At 42.0% G+C, this 20,716-nt stretch overlaps 1 protein-coding gene and 1 long non-coding RNA gene across 4 annotated transcripts in view; both read right to left on the bottom strand.

Annotated features, from left to right (window-relative positions):
* Positions 1 to 20,002, bottom strand: part of LOC116067460 (Na(+)/H(+) exchange regulatory cofactor NHE-RF1-like) — a 29,824-nt gene extending 9,822 nt beyond the window's left edge. Inside the window, exon 1 of one of the 3 annotated variants that reach the window (XM_031323907.2) lies at positions 19,181 to 20,002. In XM_031323907.2, the coding sequence (XP_031179767.1) occupies positions 19,181 to 19,660 (480 nt within the window). In that variant the 5' untranslated portion in view covers positions 19,661 to 20,002. The remainder of the gene's footprint in view (positions 1 to 19,180) is intronic. The other 2 variants (XM_031323906.2, XM_031323909.2) reach the window with 2 other exon arrangements.
* Positions 830 to 17,851, bottom strand: LOC116067461. Its single transcript, XR_004109214.2, has 3 exons — positions 17,750 to 17,851; positions 15,457 to 15,461; positions 830 to 841 (listed from the first exon to the last, which is right to left on the bottom strand). It is a non-coding gene; the product is annotated as an uncharacterized LOC116067461 (long non-coding RNA).
* Positions 20,003 to 20,716: the final 714 nt, after the last annotated feature.

The raw sequence follows: 20,716 nt of genomic DNA, 5'->3' as shown, positions 1-20,716 counted from the left end.
TATGTACGTCATGTAACTTCCCTATTTACATACTGCACCCATGGCGCTTCTTTGGCCAAATTAACATTAAGTCAGACCTACAGCAGGACACTTAAATGAGGTCATAAACAAGCAGTCAGAACAGTCTTTCGTCAGGATAGGGCTGTGAAATGAATCACATTTTTAATTGCAATTTCGGCTCCCAACGATCACAAAAACAGAGTAATCGAGAAAAACGATTATGTTGCACATTGCGCCGTGTTTCCGCTATATACATACAAATCGCCCCTGTGCATAGAGCTCAAAACCACCATGAAAAAGTGTAGTGATGTCCCCTCAGCATTTTGTTTTGTTGCTGTGTGTAAAATGAGCGGTTGACGTTAACCTGTTCCAGGCAACGTTATAATGTTCATATTTTGGCACAATGTTTAGTAATGACAGCAGTAGTGGTCATAGTGAGTCACATGTGATCTGATTATCTATGTATGCATGATATATGTAGAGCTGAACAGAATCACAGTGGTCAAACTGATTTTATTCTGATCCAAAGACTTTCTGTGAGAGAAAGGACATATCCTGGAATGTAATTGTAAGATATGATGCTTTTTAGAAAAGACTGCAAATAACAATAAGCTTATCTGATGGCCACCGTAGTGGCTACTTTACAGGCCAGTAAGCGTATCATCAATGTTGTTGAGGCTGTTTTTTTACAAACACAGTGTTTCCCACAAATAGACTAATTCGTGGCGGTGCGCCACAGAATCAACACAATAGTCATTCACAAGTTCACGAAAGGTTGGTATCTCGTGAACACCTTTACACAATCACACATTAAAAAGTGCAATAAAAAATATTTTATATTCTGAACACAATGTTGTCAGTGTGTTAATGGTGGAGTCCCGACCCGACTCTTAGCAAACAAGCGATTGCGCCTTCTTTAGAAAGTTAACTAGTCGCAAGTTTGCGATAAAATGCAGTTGGGTTGTCGAGGTCAGAACACTATATGTAGCAGCTGTGAATCAAATAAACTTATTATAAATAATGTTGTCATTTTTTTGTTGAAGATCACTGCCTTGGACAGATGCTGACAGATGCTAATAAGACAGATTATATAGTATACTACAGCTGACTTCCTCTCCTAACGGACTGAAACAGTAGCAGGTCTCTGCTTTGTTGCAGAGGCTAATCCTGCTGTGGCCTATGCCTGGTTAAGTGTCTAATCCCATGTGCGGGGGGGAAGGACCTCTGTATTCATTTAACCGTTTAACATTAGAGCACGGACGTCATCATGGGCTACGTCTTTATTACTGGACTCCTGGAAATCATTGTTGAACACAAAAGGTGTCAGCTCCATAAAAAGATATAGTCATTTCCCAATATATCAATATATATGTCAATATCAAGACTTGTCCTAGTGTTGTTGCTGCCAACTGTACTGTGAACATGCACAATCAAGATAATTAGTCAGTTTCACAATTCTGTCCCTAATTTAACTGTGAACATTTTAAATATGGTCCAGGTAAAAATTGTCTCATGATTCAGTCTCAATTTTGATTAAATTTTTGTCCTCACTAACATTTCATTTATTTTTACTTCTCTACTTGGTGTAAATAGGCTTCCATATCCATGTGAAGAAAAAACAGCCGCCGAACCCTTTTACAGCTTGCATGTGCATTATGCAGCAACAGGCGTGAACATCTGACACTCAATGTTCCCCACCCACCTGTTGCACTTCCATCGTCTGATAAAACCACATCTATCTACAACATCATCAGCTATCAGCCGCTATCTGTAAGTTATTCTCTGCCAAGTGACCATTTGGAATCAATTACTGCAACCTCAGCATTCACCTAAGACAGACGCACCCTCTTCTCCACTCACGATGTGGATTATGCATTGATCCAAGGGGTTTGTACAAAGACAGGCTGGTTGATGATTGCTGAAACATTCAGGGTGAGTCAGCGTGCTGTTGGAAGGACGTAAGGTGAGGCGATAGTCAAGTCAAACCTTTGGATGTAATCACATTTATGACACAGCCCACATAACCATCGGCTGTTAATGAAGATGATATGGATGAACAGGTGAGGTGCATAGTACACTGGAATACTGGAATGCTGTACACCGCAATTATCTCATGCTGAAAGCAGAGTCGTACACCTAGTTCTGGGCCAGGGGATAGGGGTATGCATTGTCTTGCAAGGCAAGGCTGCAGCCAATCATGTTTTCATGTAATCTGTGGCATTTACTGTGCAGAAGACTTTTGTTTTTCCATGACCTTTATGGCAGGTTCCACCCAGATATGTAACCAATGAAGCAGCAATAATCAATATTTTCACATCAAAAGTCAATTAAATGACTCTAGAGTGTAGGTCTTCAAATATGAAGCGGAGCTATTATTGGGGCTCTAATGCTCGCTCTGAGTCCATCAGCAGCCAACAAGCAGACCCATCTCCCTTTCTGAGCACGAGGTCAGGAAGCCCTAAAGCATGTTAACAGTAAGAAAGCAGCAGGACCTGACAGTATCAGAGGGCAGGTCCTCAAACTGTGTGCTGACCAACTACCTGCGGTGTCCCAAAAAATCTGACAATGTGATTACAAGACACCAATGAGTCTTCTTGGCAAAGAGAAAGAAGAATCTCCAGGAAGAGACAATTAGACGGACGCAACATTATTTACAACTTTACACTCGCTGCCGCAGCACTGCATGGGTTCACAAGTGTTTGTCGTCAATGCCACTTAGACCACTGTTCTATCTATCTATCTATCTATCTATCTATCCTGATTTCAAGCTCTTTTAACACGTAAGCCAGTACTTCCACCAATTCCAACATCGAAAAGAGGAGTTCAGTTTAAAGCTCGGCTACTGATGGGTAAGTGAACCAGTCATGTAAAGTAAGCAAGCTTTGTATAATCCATTTACTGCACCATAGGGGGGGCGGGAATCTGCCTGTGGCACAGGAGGTAGTCTGGCTAGTCCACACAACATTCTGGGATGGGAGAAAAACGTGCTCTGGTTTATGGCATTTCTTTAAACCAATCACAATCGTCTAAGCACCGAACGGAGCCACGGTGCCTCTGCAAAATAGCCTCTGGAAGGAACTTGTTTTGGTGGAACGTGTGTACGTTCAAAGGTTGTTTTAGTCGTGCAACAGAAAACTCAGATTGGACAGATAGTCTAGCTAGCTGTCTGGATTTACCCTGCAGAGATCTGAGGAGCAGTTAACCATAGTCCTCAGAAATCCACCAGAGTTTAGAACACCTACACAAAGAAAGAGGAAGGTAACGGACATCTGGCCGAAATGAGGAACATCAACGACAACAATCCGGGAAATGAAACGTCATCGACTACACAGGAGGTGACCAGAGATAGACTGCCACCTTTCGGTCTTTCACTCATACTTTGGCTTTGTATCTCTGGCAATACCAGTGGCACTAAGAAGAAGATCCTCGGAGTGTGTAGCAAAGAGGCACAAGGCACGTCTACATCTTTTACTATCTCCATAAGTCTCCTCTTCACATCACCAGCATCACTTGTCATAGTCAAAGTGACATTTGAGTATCACTTTCTGATTTGATTTTCACTGTCCGTTTCAAAGCATGAACAGGAAAACCACAGTGTCAGCAGAGCCACGCACAGCAAAACAGTGCAGTATGGAGGCAGGCCAACTATAATAATATGATACCCTAATGATCCCTGCAGTGACAGTTGTAGCAGTCGCACATACCAATTCTTAGAGGTATGCTGTGCCTTCTCAAACACATACTGTTGGGAAGTGTTATCTAGTGGAACGTACCATATCTATGTGTCAACCAATACCAAACTAACTATCCATCCATCCAGCTTTCCGTCCATCCTTTAGCGAACGAACAGTATGCATGTTATATTGGGGGTTGGGTGGCCTCGGGGTAACGTGACAATAAAATCCCTTTGAATGGGTGCCGTGTAGAGCTGGGTAATATGGAGAAAGTATTTTGGCCAAATACCTCGATGTTGATATTGTGGCGATATTGTAGGGTTGACTATTGGTGCTTTCTCAAAATATTAACACAATGAGATTTGTGATAAATGGTCATCAGTAATGTGGATACATTGACTACGTGGGTAAAGGCAAATAATAGAACAGCTAGGACAGTCTGGAAAGCTCAGAAAATGACATCACTTTACTGTAATGCAGCCTTCAAAACCAGGAATAGACAACACTTGTGTCATCACAATATCTAAAATCGATATATTGCCCAGCCGTAGTGCCACTGTACTACAAAAAGTTTGGTACCACTACACAAGTGCGCCAAATGGGGATTAATCTGAAAATACTCCCCAGCAAATGCACTATTTCTTCCTGTTTGAGCAACAGTTGCTAAAAGCAACAGGGATCAGCCTTTTTGGAAAAAAGAAACTATTGTGAATCCTTTCCCAAGATTTAAGTCTTCAGTAGGAACCAATGAGCTTGGGTCTGAGTGCCACAGACAGGGCAGGGAAGTCTAAAGGTATTGAGAGATGGAGAAACACATTGTTGGTTTAGGTCTTTTGTGGCATTTGTTAATAAGAAAACTTTAGAACAATACCAGCCTTTTCCTTTAACCTTTGCCCGGGAATAACAGGCTCTGCTCACTCCGCTAGCTGTACAGGGCTGATACCTAACTGTAGTTAGCCCAACTAGCTTGACTACCACAAAGATCAGTTTCGTGCATTGTGGTGCACACATGCAGCCACTGTTCTGACGTGTCCTTGCGACTGACATAAGTCCACAGCTGTCCGAGCCAGTCCACAGCTGTCCGAGCCAGTCCACAGCTGTCCGAGCCAGTCTCCAGCGCATCCACCTGCAAGGCTGTCAGCTGTGTGTCTGCTTGGCACACTCTGTTGTGTAGGACGAACGATTTAACCCTCCAGTCCTCATCCATTTAGTGGCATGTGTCACGTATCTCTTGGCTGTGAACACGGTGCAACAGAGAGCCATGAACTTAGCAGGAAAAAGAGCTTAAAACACACTTGCTGGTGCGAACTTAACTTATCTAGCAGTTAAGAAATAGATATTGTATAGTCTTTTTGTTTTACGATGCAAAACTCTTTTAATTACCTTTTTATTTTTGTTATAATAATATATTTTTTAACTATTTAACGTATAGCATTAATCGTTTAGAATTCCATATTGTCGGTTAACGGTTAGTTATTAACATCCTTGTGCCACACAAATCGAGCCATTTTCCCTTATAATGTGCAATTTTCAAGACTTGCTCTGCAGAGAGGTTAAAGGTCAACCACAGTGTAGCACCTGCAGCCTGGTGGGGATTCAGCACAACCGAACCAGAAAGTGCCATTTTGGCTGCAGGCACAGTGGACCGCGCTTTGGGCCAGCATAGAAATAACATCTGTTTACGATGTGCCACGGTGTGAATGCAGGATTAGCCCAGTTTAAGAGGGATGGTACAAGAGGCAGCAGGCAGCCATTGTAAACATTCCCTAAGCCTGTTGAATATCAGAGGTTAATGGCTTTACAGCATGCTGTAGTTAAACATCAGATCCTGTGCTCTAACCTGGGGGACCTTGGACCGAGGGTGAAACACCAAACAGTGTGTGATGTGAAACCTTTATGGCCATCGCTGAGCATAATTCCACAGAGAGAAACAGCTATATCTCAAAACACGTTGTACATTTATAGTGTGGGAGGATGAAATTGAGCCATGTGCTGTGACACTCTTGAACCTTGCAGCACCTCTCACATCAGCCTCCTGAAACCATCAAGTCGAAAAGAGTCCGGGGGGTTGCTACAGTCCACCTCAATGGCAAGAAGTTGTGCAATGAACTTGCATGAGATGAACGGTTCGTCGCTGACTTTAACATCACAGAGTTGGAGCTGGTTATTGAAGCATAGTTAGTTTTCTGGGTACTGAGCGATGTGTGCTCGTAGCGCTGAGTGCTGCCAGGTGCTGAAAGTTGGCATTACATTTTCTCTGATCACTAGGTTTGGGATTTCAATTTGTCACTTTATTTTGTGAAGACAAAGACCTTGTACTACATTTATCATCTAAATTGGCCACTGGTGCAGTTTTCACATTCCTCAGTTTTTTTATTTAGGATTTGTTCTTTGGTAAGAACAGAGTGTACGCACACTCAAGAGAACACACTTGACTGCAGATGTTTGTGCAAAATAACTGGTTCTTGGGCTTTCTTCACTCTACAGTTGTATGCTATTATAGGATTTAAACTGAAATAGTATTTGTATCATTTAATATTTTTTAATACGTTTTTTTGTATGATTTTACAAAGAATTATGGTCTTCTAAAACAAATAAACACCAACACTTCAAGTCACATTAATTATGTTTCATCTTGAATATACTGTAAAAAAAAAACAGCAAAGCTGTTCCATTCTCTGATCTCGCTTGGTACGGAGTTCCAATACTTTGTGGCTCTAACGGAGAAGACTGATCTGCCAAAATCAGCAGATCTGTGCTGTACTGCAGTGATATGAACTCATTTTATGGAGGAGCAGCCAAATCATTGATTACTTCATAAACTTTTTATTATGTATCAGTGTTTCCCCTCAGAAAAATAGTTTAGCCCGGTGGCAAGTGTCTTTATTTTCGACGAGGGCCCGGCTGGGGCCAGTCCCAGACTGATGGCAGAATCGCGAAATTGAGAATAAAAAAAAAAAAAAGCTATAAGACAGATTCCACAGGGCCCTACACATTAAGTCAGTGCTGGGGGAAAAGCTAACCAAAGATTTGAAAATATGACTACGTCTAACTTTCCAATCTAGCCGTCCCACTGTAACTGTAGTTTAAAAAAAACGTCTTAAACATACATTTAATACTAATTCCCAGTGGATAGGCCCGGTGGGCCACCAGGCTTACAATACACTGGGGGAAAACCTGTGTATAGTACACTGTATGACAGTATTTTATATATAGTCTTTACCTGTGTGTTGCAGCTAGAAGTTGCTGTAGTAAATAAATCATGCTGAGTAAAGCAGTCAGTTGTGTTTTGATGTGTGACGCTCATACTGTTGAACCATACACTGACTGTGTGCTCGCCTCGTAAACATGGTAACATTTATCTTTGTATTTATTGCTGGAGGAAGTTATTAGCTTACATAATCAACACAAACTACACAGAACATGTAGCATTATGCTTATCATTAACTGGCTGAGAGAAAAACAAACAATGTCGCTTCAGCACTATAGCAACTCCCACAAGGACAGGAAGTGGTTTTCTCATTGGTTCCGCCCCAACAGCTAACAACTCGTCTGCTGACAAAGGAACCTGCTGCTGCTGCAGCGTGTCTGTGTGCGTGTGCGTGTGCGTGTGCGTGTGCGTAGAAGTGGCCTCTACCAACACAATCTGTGAAATGAGTTCCATCTACCACTCAGGCCTCGGATCATGGATGTATTTATAATGAGTGCAACAGAGATGTGAGTTAGCACTAAACCACAGAAATGATCTTGTCCACAGAGAAACAAAGCAGAATGTATTGATGTCAAATCAAGCTCAGTGGAGTGCCGGAGGTAAAAAGGCACCCAGCTTCATAAAAGATAGTGAAGAATTGTTCACATTTAACGCTTTTATGAAATATACTGCAGTATTTAGGGCTGTGTATTGGCAAGAATCTGGCGATACGATACGTATCACGATACATGGGTCACCATTCAATATATTGCAATATATTTCGATACCATGCATAAGGCGATATATTGGGATCTTTGAAAGTGTAATTTTAGAAAAACTAATATATTAAAAAAGACATGATGTGCATAAAAGTCTAAGGAGTTTACTTTAGGTAAACAATTCAGTACACAGAAAACTGCCAGTTTGGGATTGTGGTTCACAGGTTTTTAGTGAGCTAATGTTTATATGCTAAAGTAGGCCAAAGTTCAGCCATAGCTACATTGTTAGTTTAAGTCAGGCACTGCTAGGCACTGTTAGGCAGGGACACTAGTGGTGCGTCTCAGCGTAGCCATCTAGTAAACTAAACTAAAAAAAAATAAATAAAAAAAAACCGATAGTGTTTTTGAAAATAGATATAGTATTGCTAAATAAAATATTGCAATACTCAAGTGTATTGATTTTTTCTTACACCTCTAGCAGTTTTTCTGCAAGTTTTCCAGACCCATTCTTCTGGGTTAGACCCCCGGGGGCAGACCCGGAATGTTTTGGAAGAATTAGGATGCCCTTAAGCCGCCTACAGAGAAAGTAAATCGCTTATGATGTGTAGGCGGCTTCAGTCTCGCTATTTCAGTGGTCTGGCTGCACAAGTTAACATTCTGGGATAGGAGAGGAAATACACTCAGGGCTGTTTTGGATTTCTTGAAACCAATCACAGTCGTCTTGGGCGGCGCCGAGCTCCGGACACAGCGACGGTGCCCTTGCCAAATAGATAGCGGAGACAGCGGAAGGGTGTTGTGGGTAGATGGGAACCCAAGGTTTGCGGAAGTCTCGCGAGATGGTTGAGGTTAGGCATTGACCTCGAATGGTTAAGGTTAGGATAGGTAGAGTTTTCACATATCTAAGGCTCCCAACCAGGAGGAGATTGCCCGACATCCAGTGCGTCTTTAGTCAGACTAGGATGACCTCAGAGGGGTCTTACTTATCTGCTTTTAACTTACAGTATGTTTATTTATTTAGCTTCACAAGGTTTAATCAGACACCAAACTAACGAAATTTGACAAGATGTTTGACAAAGATTATCTGTATTATTATTATTTCCCCACGCACCTCCCCCTCGTCTCTATGCACATAATCATCTCAATCTGTTTGGTTGTGCTGCATTCTTAATTTAGCAACTGCTGACTGAAAGCAAGCTGAGCCCAAAGCTTGACGTATATGGAACTTTAGCATAAATGCATTCGGAGTTTGAGAGGAGGAGAGACTTTGCCTGCACCAAATGTAATTATAATCCCCGTTTAATCTTGACGGATCTGCAGGCTGTCATTGGACAGCTTAACTTCACGGTCAACATGATCACAGCAGTGATGTCAAAGTCTCCTGTCATCTCAGTGTCACAAGCCTGTCCTTGGTTAACTTTAAGTGGAAAATGCTGAAAGCTGAATGAATTAATACATGTTCTCTATTACTCAGCATAAAAGGACTGTAAGGGAAGCTTATGCAATCAACAGGCTATTTTGTAGCTGTGTGTGTGTGTGTGTGTGTGTGTTTATTTAGACTATGTCACTAAGAAAACAGTGGAGCAGTGAGGATTTCAGTGTGGTTTGGATGGCAGCCCAAATACAAAACCATCTGATGGAAAGTTGCTCCCGCAGGCAATGGCATCAAGATTTGGTCTGAGTGAAAAATAAACACATTGTTTTTCTCACTATTGTTCATAAGAAACTCCACAGTTAAAAACTACTACATATACTACGTATAACATATACACACACACACTGCAAATGTTAGTTACTGTAAGTTAAATGTACACACACACACACACACACACACACACACACACACACACCACCCCTAAATCGACAAAAATGTATTTGTTAAAAACAGGAACTGAGCAGCCATCATAAGTGAGGAAACACCAGAGGCACGACACCCAAAGGTTGCTTAAATACAGAAATGAATAAATACAAGTGGATAATAAGTACATAGCTGTCAGTCAGTTATGGACTAACAAAGACTTTTTTACGGGTAGAAGAAGCGAATCAGTGGCAGGGGTGGGGTGGGGGGTGGGCTACACAGTAGTGATGTACAATTCAACCCACAAGTTATCAATAACTTACAGAAACACTGCAATAGTCCACCTTAGGGCTGGGTACCCTATTTAATACTTTTTAGGCACCGACCGCATTGTATCGAGTATTGAAAAATGCCTCGTCACTCAATGCCCAATTTCAATACCAAAGGAGCAAATCTCATCAGCGTCAGTGAGCCAATCAGCATGCAGCATGCTTCTACCAAGATCTAATAATGTTTGTGATTGGCCGTTTAGCGTTACACGGTGTTTACCGGCATTGATGTGCAAGTGATGAAGTTAAAAATAAAAAAGAAGAGTGGTCTTAAACGTGTTGCGTGCGTCACCGCTAAAATACTGTATTTATCCGTCATTTTTCATCTCCATTTTATCAACATTGACCACATGCAGTCCTCATTCCACCTGCTCACCTTAGCTCACCCTTTAGAGCGTGCGCACCATAGGAGTCGGGCGATTTACTGCATGTCTGCCCCTCTTAATAATTCCGTAATAAAGGTTTCATTAACCCTAAAAAAAGCATGGTCTTGAGTTGTCCAACTTACAGTCCAAAACAAGATCTTCAATTCACCATAATAATAAAGGCTGGAACCAGCATATGTTTGGCATTTTGGCTTGAAACGTCACTTAAACGGTTAATCAATTATCAAAACAGGCAATTAACTGTGGACTGGGCTGATATAGGCTGATATTAGCTATTGCACATCAATCTGTATCGGGTATTATGTGCACATACGCCGTTTCAGCACTATAAAAACTGCAAAATGCTTCAATATTACACTGAGACAAAATATTATACCGATTGGTTGCAACTTCTGTACTGAACTAAACAAGTCATGCAGGTGCAGAACCAAACCTGTCTCGAATCTATTGCGGTCATATTAAACCTACAGACATTCTGCCAATGGAATAAATGTTAGTAACTGCGGGTATATTGGGTAACATGACTGTAATCTTGATTTATAGCGTTCACTTCTCTAAAATCAATAAAGTGCCAGAATAATTGTTCTTTCCCAGGCTTATAACTGAGCGATAAGAGATGCTGTAAAACACTGAAGAAGTAATTTTGAGTCGGAGGTTCAAAGTCTTGGGATGTTCTGTACCTGCAAACAGGGAGTGGAAGCACGAAGCATTCAGGGTGGAAAAAGGCAAACATAAAGAGTCTGTATCCTCGCCAAATGAGAAACCAATGGAGTTTAAATGGCATCAACTAGGGCTGCACGACATTGGAAAAAGCTGACATTGCGATCATTTTTTCCCACCATGATATATTATTGCAACATAAAAAAAAAGACATTTTTACAAGATGACATAAATAGCTCTATTTGGAAATAATAAATCATTCTTGACTACTGCGGTGATTTTGTAGGGGAGTGCATCTACATAGAAAAAACTTTAATGCTTAACAAACACCAACGCAAGTAAGCCTGTGAGAGTGACTACTCTTCTGAAGTGATTTTAGAGAGGGAAATGAGGTATTTAATTACACTGGTTGACTGACATGACACCATTGTGTTCATATAATACTATCAATCCAGGATAAAGTCAATGATATTAATAATGTATGCACGTTGCTTCCGCTAAATTAAAGGTTGTGGTCGACTAGCGGGGGCCTAGCTTTGTTTGTTTGATAAATTGATCATCATCATAGATTGTGATTGGTGGTTGGCTGTGCATGCAGAGTCTGCATGTCACGCACTAGCAACAAACTCTGTGTATCCAAGAAGACTTAAATCAGTGTAAATGACGTTATATCAGACACAGACATCTGTTGTAGATTAGGGTTACGTTTCCAGCTTCACGGCTCCGAACCGTAACGTTAGTTTGGACCATAGACAGTAAAAGTGGACACAGCGACGCCATAGGCTTCGACGGAGACCAGTGAAGTCTATTAGAAGCACTTTTCCGGTGACGGCTGAGCGACGTAGATGTGATGTCAGCAACCTGTCTGAAAGTTGGAAGTCTTCTGGTAGCTGTGCCAAGAGAAATCTCAATCATTCCCAATCTAGCAGAGACGGAGAGCGTGAGTAGGAGCTGTCCATGAGCGTAGGAGCAAGTATTCTAATTTATTATTTTGTCATTTTGCATAATATTTATTTATTTAAAAATATAACGCCAGTACGCCATATTAAGTTAATGCATAATATTAAGAAGTTATGTAAAATAATATTCAAGAACTTGTGATATGAATTCATACCCAATAGGTATATGCAAGGAGATAACATAAGCACAGACTCTCTGCTTCTCCCTTGACTGTATGCCTCCACGTCCCCCCGATTGCCTGCAAGCTTCTCCTGTACTATACGGTAATTCCTCTACTGTGCGACAGAACGTCGCGTGGTTATGACACAATCGTTAGCCTATTTTTACAAAAACATCTGCTACGGGGCCATAACGTGAGATACAAGGTAATGGAGACTTTTATACATTGTCGTGTTTCTTTAGAAATAAACAGTGGACAAATAGTCTTTAAACGCTTCAGATGTAAAGTTATTCGCTGTCAAAATGCCGCCAAAATGAATGGGAGTCAGTGGGGAGATTCTGAGGCTTGTTAGCCTCAGAATCTCCCCATAGGAGGTACGCTTTCCGGATGCTGGAGGTCCCTTGGTTGGGACAGACGCCTTGATTCTGAAGGCTAACTATATTAGCTTTAGCCTGGCTGGAAGCAGCTTTCTGGCAACTCTGCGGGGAAAAATGGCCGGGAGAAGTCACTGTGTCCGTGGCAGCTGCTGCTTACGGTACTTTTCTACACACGGGAGGGCCTCACTTACTTCCCATAACAAACGCCATCGGACTAACGTTACGTCACATCCACACGTTGCCCACATAGCCACCGGTCTTAAAGGGGAAGGCTCGGCCGGTAACAATCATGTAAAAGGAGAACGGTGACAGTATACTTTTCTATCAAGCAGCAAAAAAGTTGTAGCGTTAACATCGCACGTCCTGCGATGTCGATGTGACTATCGCTCATGCGCACATCGCGATGTAGACGAAACAAAATATCGTGCAGCCCTAGCATCAACCTTTTTTATTTTGGTCAAGAACCTCCTTAAAACCTTGCGTCACCACTTTTAACGCTAGGGCTGGGCATCGCTCAAAAACTTCCGATACCGGTACCGGTACCGATACCAATACCGTGACTTCGATACCGGTCCCTGAATTAAACTTTTTACGATACTAATTTTACACAACATTTCACGTTACTGCACAAATCTTTTTCTATATGTTCCAGCTCCTACTACGTGAGAGATTGAAATTGGGTATTGAATGACGAGGCATTTTTGGATACTCGATACTTCAGAGGCAATTCTGTCGGTGCCTAAAAAGTATCGAATTCGGTACCCAGCGCTATTTAACACACATTCATTTAGGCTCCTATTATTTCATCATGTGTTTGACATTTTGTACAGAACAAATTGCTTTTTCATCCTGTGGCCAGCCCACTCTGGCCCACCCCCACACTCTCTCCCCCCCAGCCCTACTGACAGTGTGTTAAGTGAGGGTGTAGGTATTTCAGGGTCAGCATGGCCTCCTTGTTGAGGCGTGAGAGTCCTCTCTCCTTTCCTCCCTGGCCCACAAGCCTTTCTCCTCATGCAAACACTGTGGACAAAGCCTCTTTCTGCTGCTGGGGATCTCTATGGTGACCAAAAGAAGGCCCTCGGTGTGGTGGAGCGCTGAGTCGCCGGAGGCCAGGATGTTACCATAATATGATGACATGCTCATTCAGTTCATGCTTTCGTCTTCCAGGAAAAAGCGATCTCTAAAGTATTAGATATCCAAGTTTTTGCCAAGACTATTATTATTATTATTATTATTATTATTATTTGTTTAATTTAGTGTGAAAAAGTTTGGTGACTGAGCCCTGGAGAGCAATACCAAGTCTAACCAAAAACAATCGCTTGAAAGGAGCTATTGTGTGTAGGGTTAGATACAGAATTCAATACTTTTTAGGCACCGACCGAATTGCCTCTAAAGTATCGAGTATCGAAAAATGCCTCGTCATTTAATACCCAATTTCAATACCTAAGGAGCAAATCGCATCAGCGTCAGAGAGCCAATCAGCATGCAGCACCCTTCTACCAAGCTCTAATAATGTCTGTGATTGGCTGTCTAACGTTACACGTCGTAGAGACACAGGAAAAACTCACGGCTCACGTAGTAGGAGCTGGAACATAAATACAAAGATTTTTGCCATAATGTGTAATGCTGTAATTTATTTTTGTCTTATAAAAATTGTATAAAAAAAAAAAACGATACCCAGTCCTAACTGTTTGAAGCGTAACCATGGTTGTGCTCAGCAGGGCTACTTTCATGTCATCATTGGCCAGCCCACAAGTGTATCCCACTGAGAGGCAGCTATCAGAGGCCAGTACAAGACCATCAGTCAGGCTCTGCCAAGTTTCCCATCAGTGAGGAATGTAGCTGGAGGGTTGCAGCATCCCAGTCAGCCAGCCTGGCTTTTTCACTTACTGGAGGTCAGAGTATTAGTGACGGGGCATGAGCCACCTACACAGAACGAGACAGCGATCTAGACATCCCAATGTATAACACTGGAAAAGGGGCATAATGTAGGAGAAAAAAAAAAGTTATTTTGTTATTTTGTATTTTGTTTAGTTTTTTTTTTTTTTACGAGGGCCAGGCTGGAGCCAGTCACAGACTGACTGCAACATTAATGTAGAGCGCAACAGTTTCTGTGATCACAGAATCATGGACTGAATCGTGAAATTGAGAATTTAGACAGATTCCATAGGGCCCTACATTAAGTCAGTGCTAAAAGCAGACTGGAAATTTGAGAATATGATTACTTCTACGTTTCCAACCGTTTGAAAAACGTCTTAAAATATATTCAAAAATAATTCCCAGTGATTTAGGCCTGGGTGGGGGGGCAACTTATGCCCAGTGGGCCACCAGGCTTGAAATACACTGGGTACAGAATAGGCAGAGTAAGATATACTGCCAACTTTCATCGACATTTGAGGCAGCATTAGCTAGCTCAGCCTAATGTTAACTCAGAGCTGGCCTTATTAATTTTGGTTTGTTTTTTTGATAATGAGGTTTTTATATCATTCTGTAGCTTCCCAGTAGTGTTCCTTGTGTATTCAAATCTAAATATTCCCATTTTGGTCAAAGTATGTTTTAGCGTCAAAATGCAGTAGAGCCCTGCGCGGGACTGTTTTCTTCATCCCGCTCCCGGCGAATTTCTGACCATTACCGCCCGCACCCGCAATGTGTACGTCCACTCCCGCCCGCACCCGCCCGCACCCGCAAAACTCTGAGAATTTATGCCCGCACAATAATAGAGATGCATTGATGTTATGTCTTCTCCCGTCCCGCATGAGAAAACACGTCATTTTATAGGTTAATAGGGAGAAGATGAAGGCAAAGAAGGCAGGTGCTTGCTGCTGTTAGACGGGGAGGAAGGAGCAGAAGGAGAGGGAGAGAGGGGGAGGAAGGAGCAGAAGGAGAGGGAGAGAGGGGGAGGAAGGAGCCGAGGATGAGGGTGGACGGAGCCTTGGCTCGGAGCTCCCCCGTCCTGGGAGGCTCAGACACGCTGGTGTCTACTCATAGATGGCCTATACAGTATATACTCAGTCAGTATATATGTATATCTATGGTTTCTGCTGGCGTGGGGGGGTTCCAGGCTACATCCCGATCCCGCAGTGTTTTTTTTAGCCGCCCGCAGCAAAGTTAAAACCGCCCGCTCCCGCGAGATTTGCGTTGGGTCCCGCGGGACCCGGCGGGACCCAATCCCAAGTTCCCAAGCCCTTCTTAAAACTTTTTCCCACGTGACCTGACGTAGGTTTCTGTATCATGACGTCGCTTCATATATCCTTAGCCATAGTCGTTAGTCAGTACAGTACAGTAGTAGCGCTAGTGTTAGCTGCTAACTTAAGGAAGTGGTTACCATCCGCTTTGTCATTAGTCATTCCTTTTATCTATCTATTTCTACCATTTATTTGTTCTAGCACACACTCTTACATAATTGCGACATGTAGTCTTCAGGTGTTACAGCTTTTAAATCACATAATTTCTATTTATTCAATTTCTGTTTTTTAACTACTTGAGCTGCTTCACAATCTTTCCACATAGTGTGACGTGCATTTGGCCATCTGCCCATTTTTGTGAGGCTCTGCATTTATCACCATGAGACTGTACAAGCCAAACACACAAGTCTCAGGGAATGCCCTAGGTTGACTGTTTTAAAGCCGGTTCGCCTGTTGAACCCGTTATTTCCTTACAAGCAATGTAACATTTAAAAAGGTGCAGTGCATCACTTCCAGCAAACCTGACGTAGAACAATGAGGGCAAAACAGCGTCATCCAATCTGTTTTAACTGAATATTATCTGGTCAGCTAAAAACAATATCCGTCAGCACGTCAGCGTGTAACCGTAACACTACCAGTTTGTAACCGGCTCAGCTACCAACAACATTATTTATATTTCACACCTGTTCAACACACTCGACTGTCCTGCTGTTACAGGCGTAAACTAACCACAGACGGTTGCGTTGTTCATTGACTCGAGGCGGTGCGTCGCTGCAGAATGAATATAGGGGAAACACAATAGATATTTGGCTTTGTTTTTGGCATTAAAAAAAGATTTTTTTCTGGCCTGGCGGGGGTTCCTGTTGGCCTGGGTGCCCGGTAGGCCTGTACTATTACAGGAGAAACACTGAGTCTGAACACATCTGCCTGTTTCTAATTTGGCATCGTACAGTAGTAACAGAAGAACACACTGTCCCTAGGCCTGTCGCAATATGCAATAAATCAATTAATCGCATGATAAATAAAAATGAGCTTGATCATTTCAAGAATTCAAAAATTTCCATTGTATTTATTGTTTTTGATTGTGTTTGGTTTTTATTCCAGGGACTGAGAGGTTGTTTTGTTCATTTATTGTTATCATATATTTAAAATGTCTTCCAGTTCCAGTGTTTAAATATTCTTTAGAAATAAAAGTGTAATGATCTTTGAAAAGGTGTCCCTGCATTATTATGCCATTATCATTATATTTAGATGAAAATGGTCTCAGAACGACAATATTATCGTTTATCGCAATCATTTCTGGGGCAATTTATCGCAAAAGTTGTTATCGTGACAGGCCTAACTGTCCATGTCCCTTTTAAACCTATAGTGATGTATCAATTTACATATATATATATTTAAGTATGACTTTACAATGTAGGCTTATCCATGAAAAACACCAAATCACTACCAGTCATGTTGTTTTGTTGCTGACCCTTGTTTCTTACTTACTGTGGGGGCCAAGTCTAAAAATAACCAAGTATCCTATTATTTTTATAAGCCCCGAATAAAAACCACTTCCTATTCTCAGAGCTCCACACACATAAACACCTCCACAATTAGGCGATTTTTAAAATCAGGGCACAGACTTTGCACTGGCTAAAACAGTTACATAGCCTACAACATCTTGCCATGCTTTTTGCCATGAAAACCCTTACAAAAGTATTTTTTTATAACAGACAACAAGAGCCTGTTCTTTCAAAGGGTTGGGATTATGGTAATCCAAGGAAAGAAACACATGTCAAAGTAATTCAAGTGGTGATGTAGTGGAAGGTCTCAGTCCCAGTCAGGGCGTCAGATGACTAGTATTGTTGCTAATTGAGCTCTTTGTGTGAGTACCATCAACAAAGCTCATTCAGAAAATCTGAAATTGTGGTGCACCTAGACCTGCACTATTTTTATCCTATTATGTCAATTCTTATCTCCCAACAGCCTGTCCAATAATAATAGGAGCGTAAAAAAAGTATGCCCCGTCTGGCTGACAGGCATCAATGTGACTAAGCCTCTGGTCTGACAAGCCAAACCTGAAGCGGAGAGACTGACAGGCATTAATATGACAAAGACTCTGTTCAACAGGAATGAGTACAGGCCTGGCACATTTCACCGTGCAGCGTCACCTCTCCGTCTTAGCTTATAGCCTCACTGGCACAGTGAGTGAATACTTAATAGTAGAGATGTTCCATTTTTTCCTTTTCTGATACAGATTCCTATCCCTGAATTTGCGAATCGGCCGATAGCGAGTACTGATCTGATACCAGCGTGTTAAAAGATATACAGCTGTATATGACTAACGCTGTATGGATGTGACATGATTGCTATCATTGTTGTATGGCCTGGCTCAGGTTAAACCCTTTGTAAAACATGAACAAATACATACAGAAAAACAAATATAAAAAATAACAAAAAAAAAAATAAGAAATGGTGGTGATGGCGCAGTGGATGTGACACATAACCTTTGGTGTGGGAGATCCAGGTTCGATTCCCACTGTGATACATCAACCAATGTGTCCCTGAGCAAGACACTTAACCCATAGTTGCTCCAGAGGCGTGCGACCTCTGATATATAGCAATTGTAAGTCGCTTTGGATAAAAGAGTCAGCTAAATGACATGTAATGTAATGATGTAAAAGAAATAAATCTAGAAATAAAGCTCTGACTAATGGAATGATCTCTGCTAGCACCGCACATACACATTTTATATATTTGTTTCTATTTCTGTAGCTATTGTTTATGTCATATTAATGTTTAATGTTTGTTTGTGTGTGTATGCACCATTCAGGCAGATTCCACGTAGGTGTATCTTACTGTGGCAATAAACCCTTTTCTGATTTCTGATTTCTGACACTTGTTTGCCCGTGTATCATCACATGATAAATTACCGGAAATCAATGGGGGCTAATAAATTAAGCAATATCGAATTGGTGCATAGACTCGCGTACTCTGCGATCCCTGATCCAGAGTTTTAGGCTGTATCGGAATCGGAAAAACTCTACTTGATAGGGAATCTATTTCACATAACCTTTGCAGCTCAGAGGCAGGGCTGGCCTCAGATCAGATAAGAAGATATAAATCAGGGGCACTTGCAGTTTGGCTGATGATTTGGCAATTTCTTTTTCTTTTTTTAGGATTTTTGCATGAATGTGAGAAATTATTTTATTAGCCAAAAATGGACATTTCTGTCTGGATAGTTTTTCAACAAACTGTTCCACAATTAAGAAACTGATTGTGGATTAATTTTGAAAGTGATGCAACACAAAAGTAAGTGGACCTTGAGTTGAGGCCGAGGGTGTTTTGTACTCTAACACACACTAATCCAAAGGCCAAAAATGTCTGATTTTCAGAAATGTTACAACATTATGATACTGCGTGGCTACTGCATAGTGATGTGCTGATACAAGATTACATGATAGAAGATTTTATCCATGAGGCCCACTCCTATTCACAGGTCAAGGGGTTAGCAGCTGGTTAACAGACAACCTTTCAACTGACTGTTCTCAAGGTCTTAGAAACGATTCATCAAAGTCTAAAAGCAGAAACTAATTCAGGATGACACCCATTTTGTCAGCATGGGCGTTTGCCTCATAATGTCTGGTGCTTTGTATGTTTGGTCAGCAATGTAATAATAGAATAGAATGTAATTGAATTGAATGATATGTCCATGATTCACTATGTTAAGTGTGTAGTAAGTAGCTGTGTTTTGCTGTACCTTGGTGCTGGAGCTGACACTCAGCCTCCCCGACCTGTCCGAGCTCTCCGAGGAAGCATCCCCGTTCTCAGGCGGGGCAGGGCTGGACTCCCTCGGGGTACCGTTGCTCTGTGAGTCCCCGCGGTCAGAGTCGCTGTCCCCCCCGGGCAGGGGAATCCCCTCCGTGACGAAGTCTTTCCGGCACTGCAGGTTGTGTTTCTTCAGCAGCTCAGCCGTCTCGTCGTCCACCACGATAATCTCCAGAGCCCCCGTTGTGGACCGTATCCTGGCGACCACTTGCTGATGGCTCTCGCCCTCCACGCTCTCTCCATTCACGAACACCAGGCGGTCGCCAGCCAGAAGCCCGGCCGCGGAGGCAGGAGTGTCGGGCTCCACGAGCCTGATAAACTGCCCGGTCTTGCCCTTCTCCCCGTGCAGGTGGAACCCGTAGCCGCTGGATCCTTTCTCCAGCACACACAGTCTGGGTCGGAGGTTTGACATGTTGTTACCCTTCTAACCGACGAAAACTTTTCTACTCACTTTTCTGAACCACTTCAGAGGGTGGAAACAGGGAGCCAACACAACTACTGACACCTGTTGTGCAAACTGACTTTGCTCGAGCTCCACTTCCGCTGAACTGAGTCCCAGTGAACTTTCCACTGCTAATGTTGTTGCGCTTTCACTGTGCCGCTCGGTGCACAGATCCTCCCCTTATTAACTGCTATGTTGCAATCTTCTTTCACCTCCAATCCGACCACGTCCCGTGCTCACTGCTCAGCGGAGGTAGTGACAAACAAGATAACGCTGCCATCGGTCTTTCAAAATAAAAGCTCATACTGTTCAGATTGCAGTACTGTAACGGTTTTAATGTCCTCTGCCTCTTTTGTCCGATAATTAGGATAGCTAAACTACAGTGTATAATTTAACGTTATAGATAATGTGTTTTAAAAGCTGGATACCAATGTCATTTAGACTTAGTGTCTTTAAATTTGAAATTTAAAATTAAAGATAAGATAAAGGCCTAACAGTACCTATGCTAAATGAATAAATTCAACAATTTCAAACATATTTCCCCATCAGAATGTGTCCCTGGCAGAGAAGAGAACACTATTGGAAACATAGAACTGATTTTAAATGACAAAAAAATAATCTTTGTTGGATTTATGACCTCAGCATCTCTAAATCCTTGCTACGACCCTGACTAGCAACAACATATTGCGTTTACATTTTTTGGTTTCTGTATGTTTGGGGTTCTATATTCCTGCTGTAAACCTTATATTGTTGTTTTTCATAGACTATCCTACATGATTTGTTACAGTGCTGTTTCAATGCATTTGCATAGTTAAATAGTATAAATGAATAGTTAGTCTATATCATCGACGTTCCACTTCCGGGATTGCTCCGTTGCCGACGGAAATTCTGCCGGATTTCACTAATTTAGGCCGGATATCCAAGCCTTGGGCTTTCTTTGTGTTGACGTTCTAAACTCTTGTGGATTTCTGAGGACTATGGTTAACTGCTCCTCAGATCTCTGCAGGGTAAATCCAGACAGTTAGC

The sequence above is a fragment of the Sander lucioperca genome, chromosome 5, assembly GCF_008315115.2.
Source record: "Sander lucioperca isolate FBNREF2018 chromosome 5, SLUC_FBN_1.2, whole genome shotgun sequence".
Taxonomy (NCBI): Eukaryota; Metazoa; Chordata; class Actinopteri; order Perciformes; family Percidae; genus Sander; species Sander lucioperca.
Note: the sequence above shows the minus strand (reverse complement) of the source record. Positions and strands in the feature narration are given on the sequence as shown.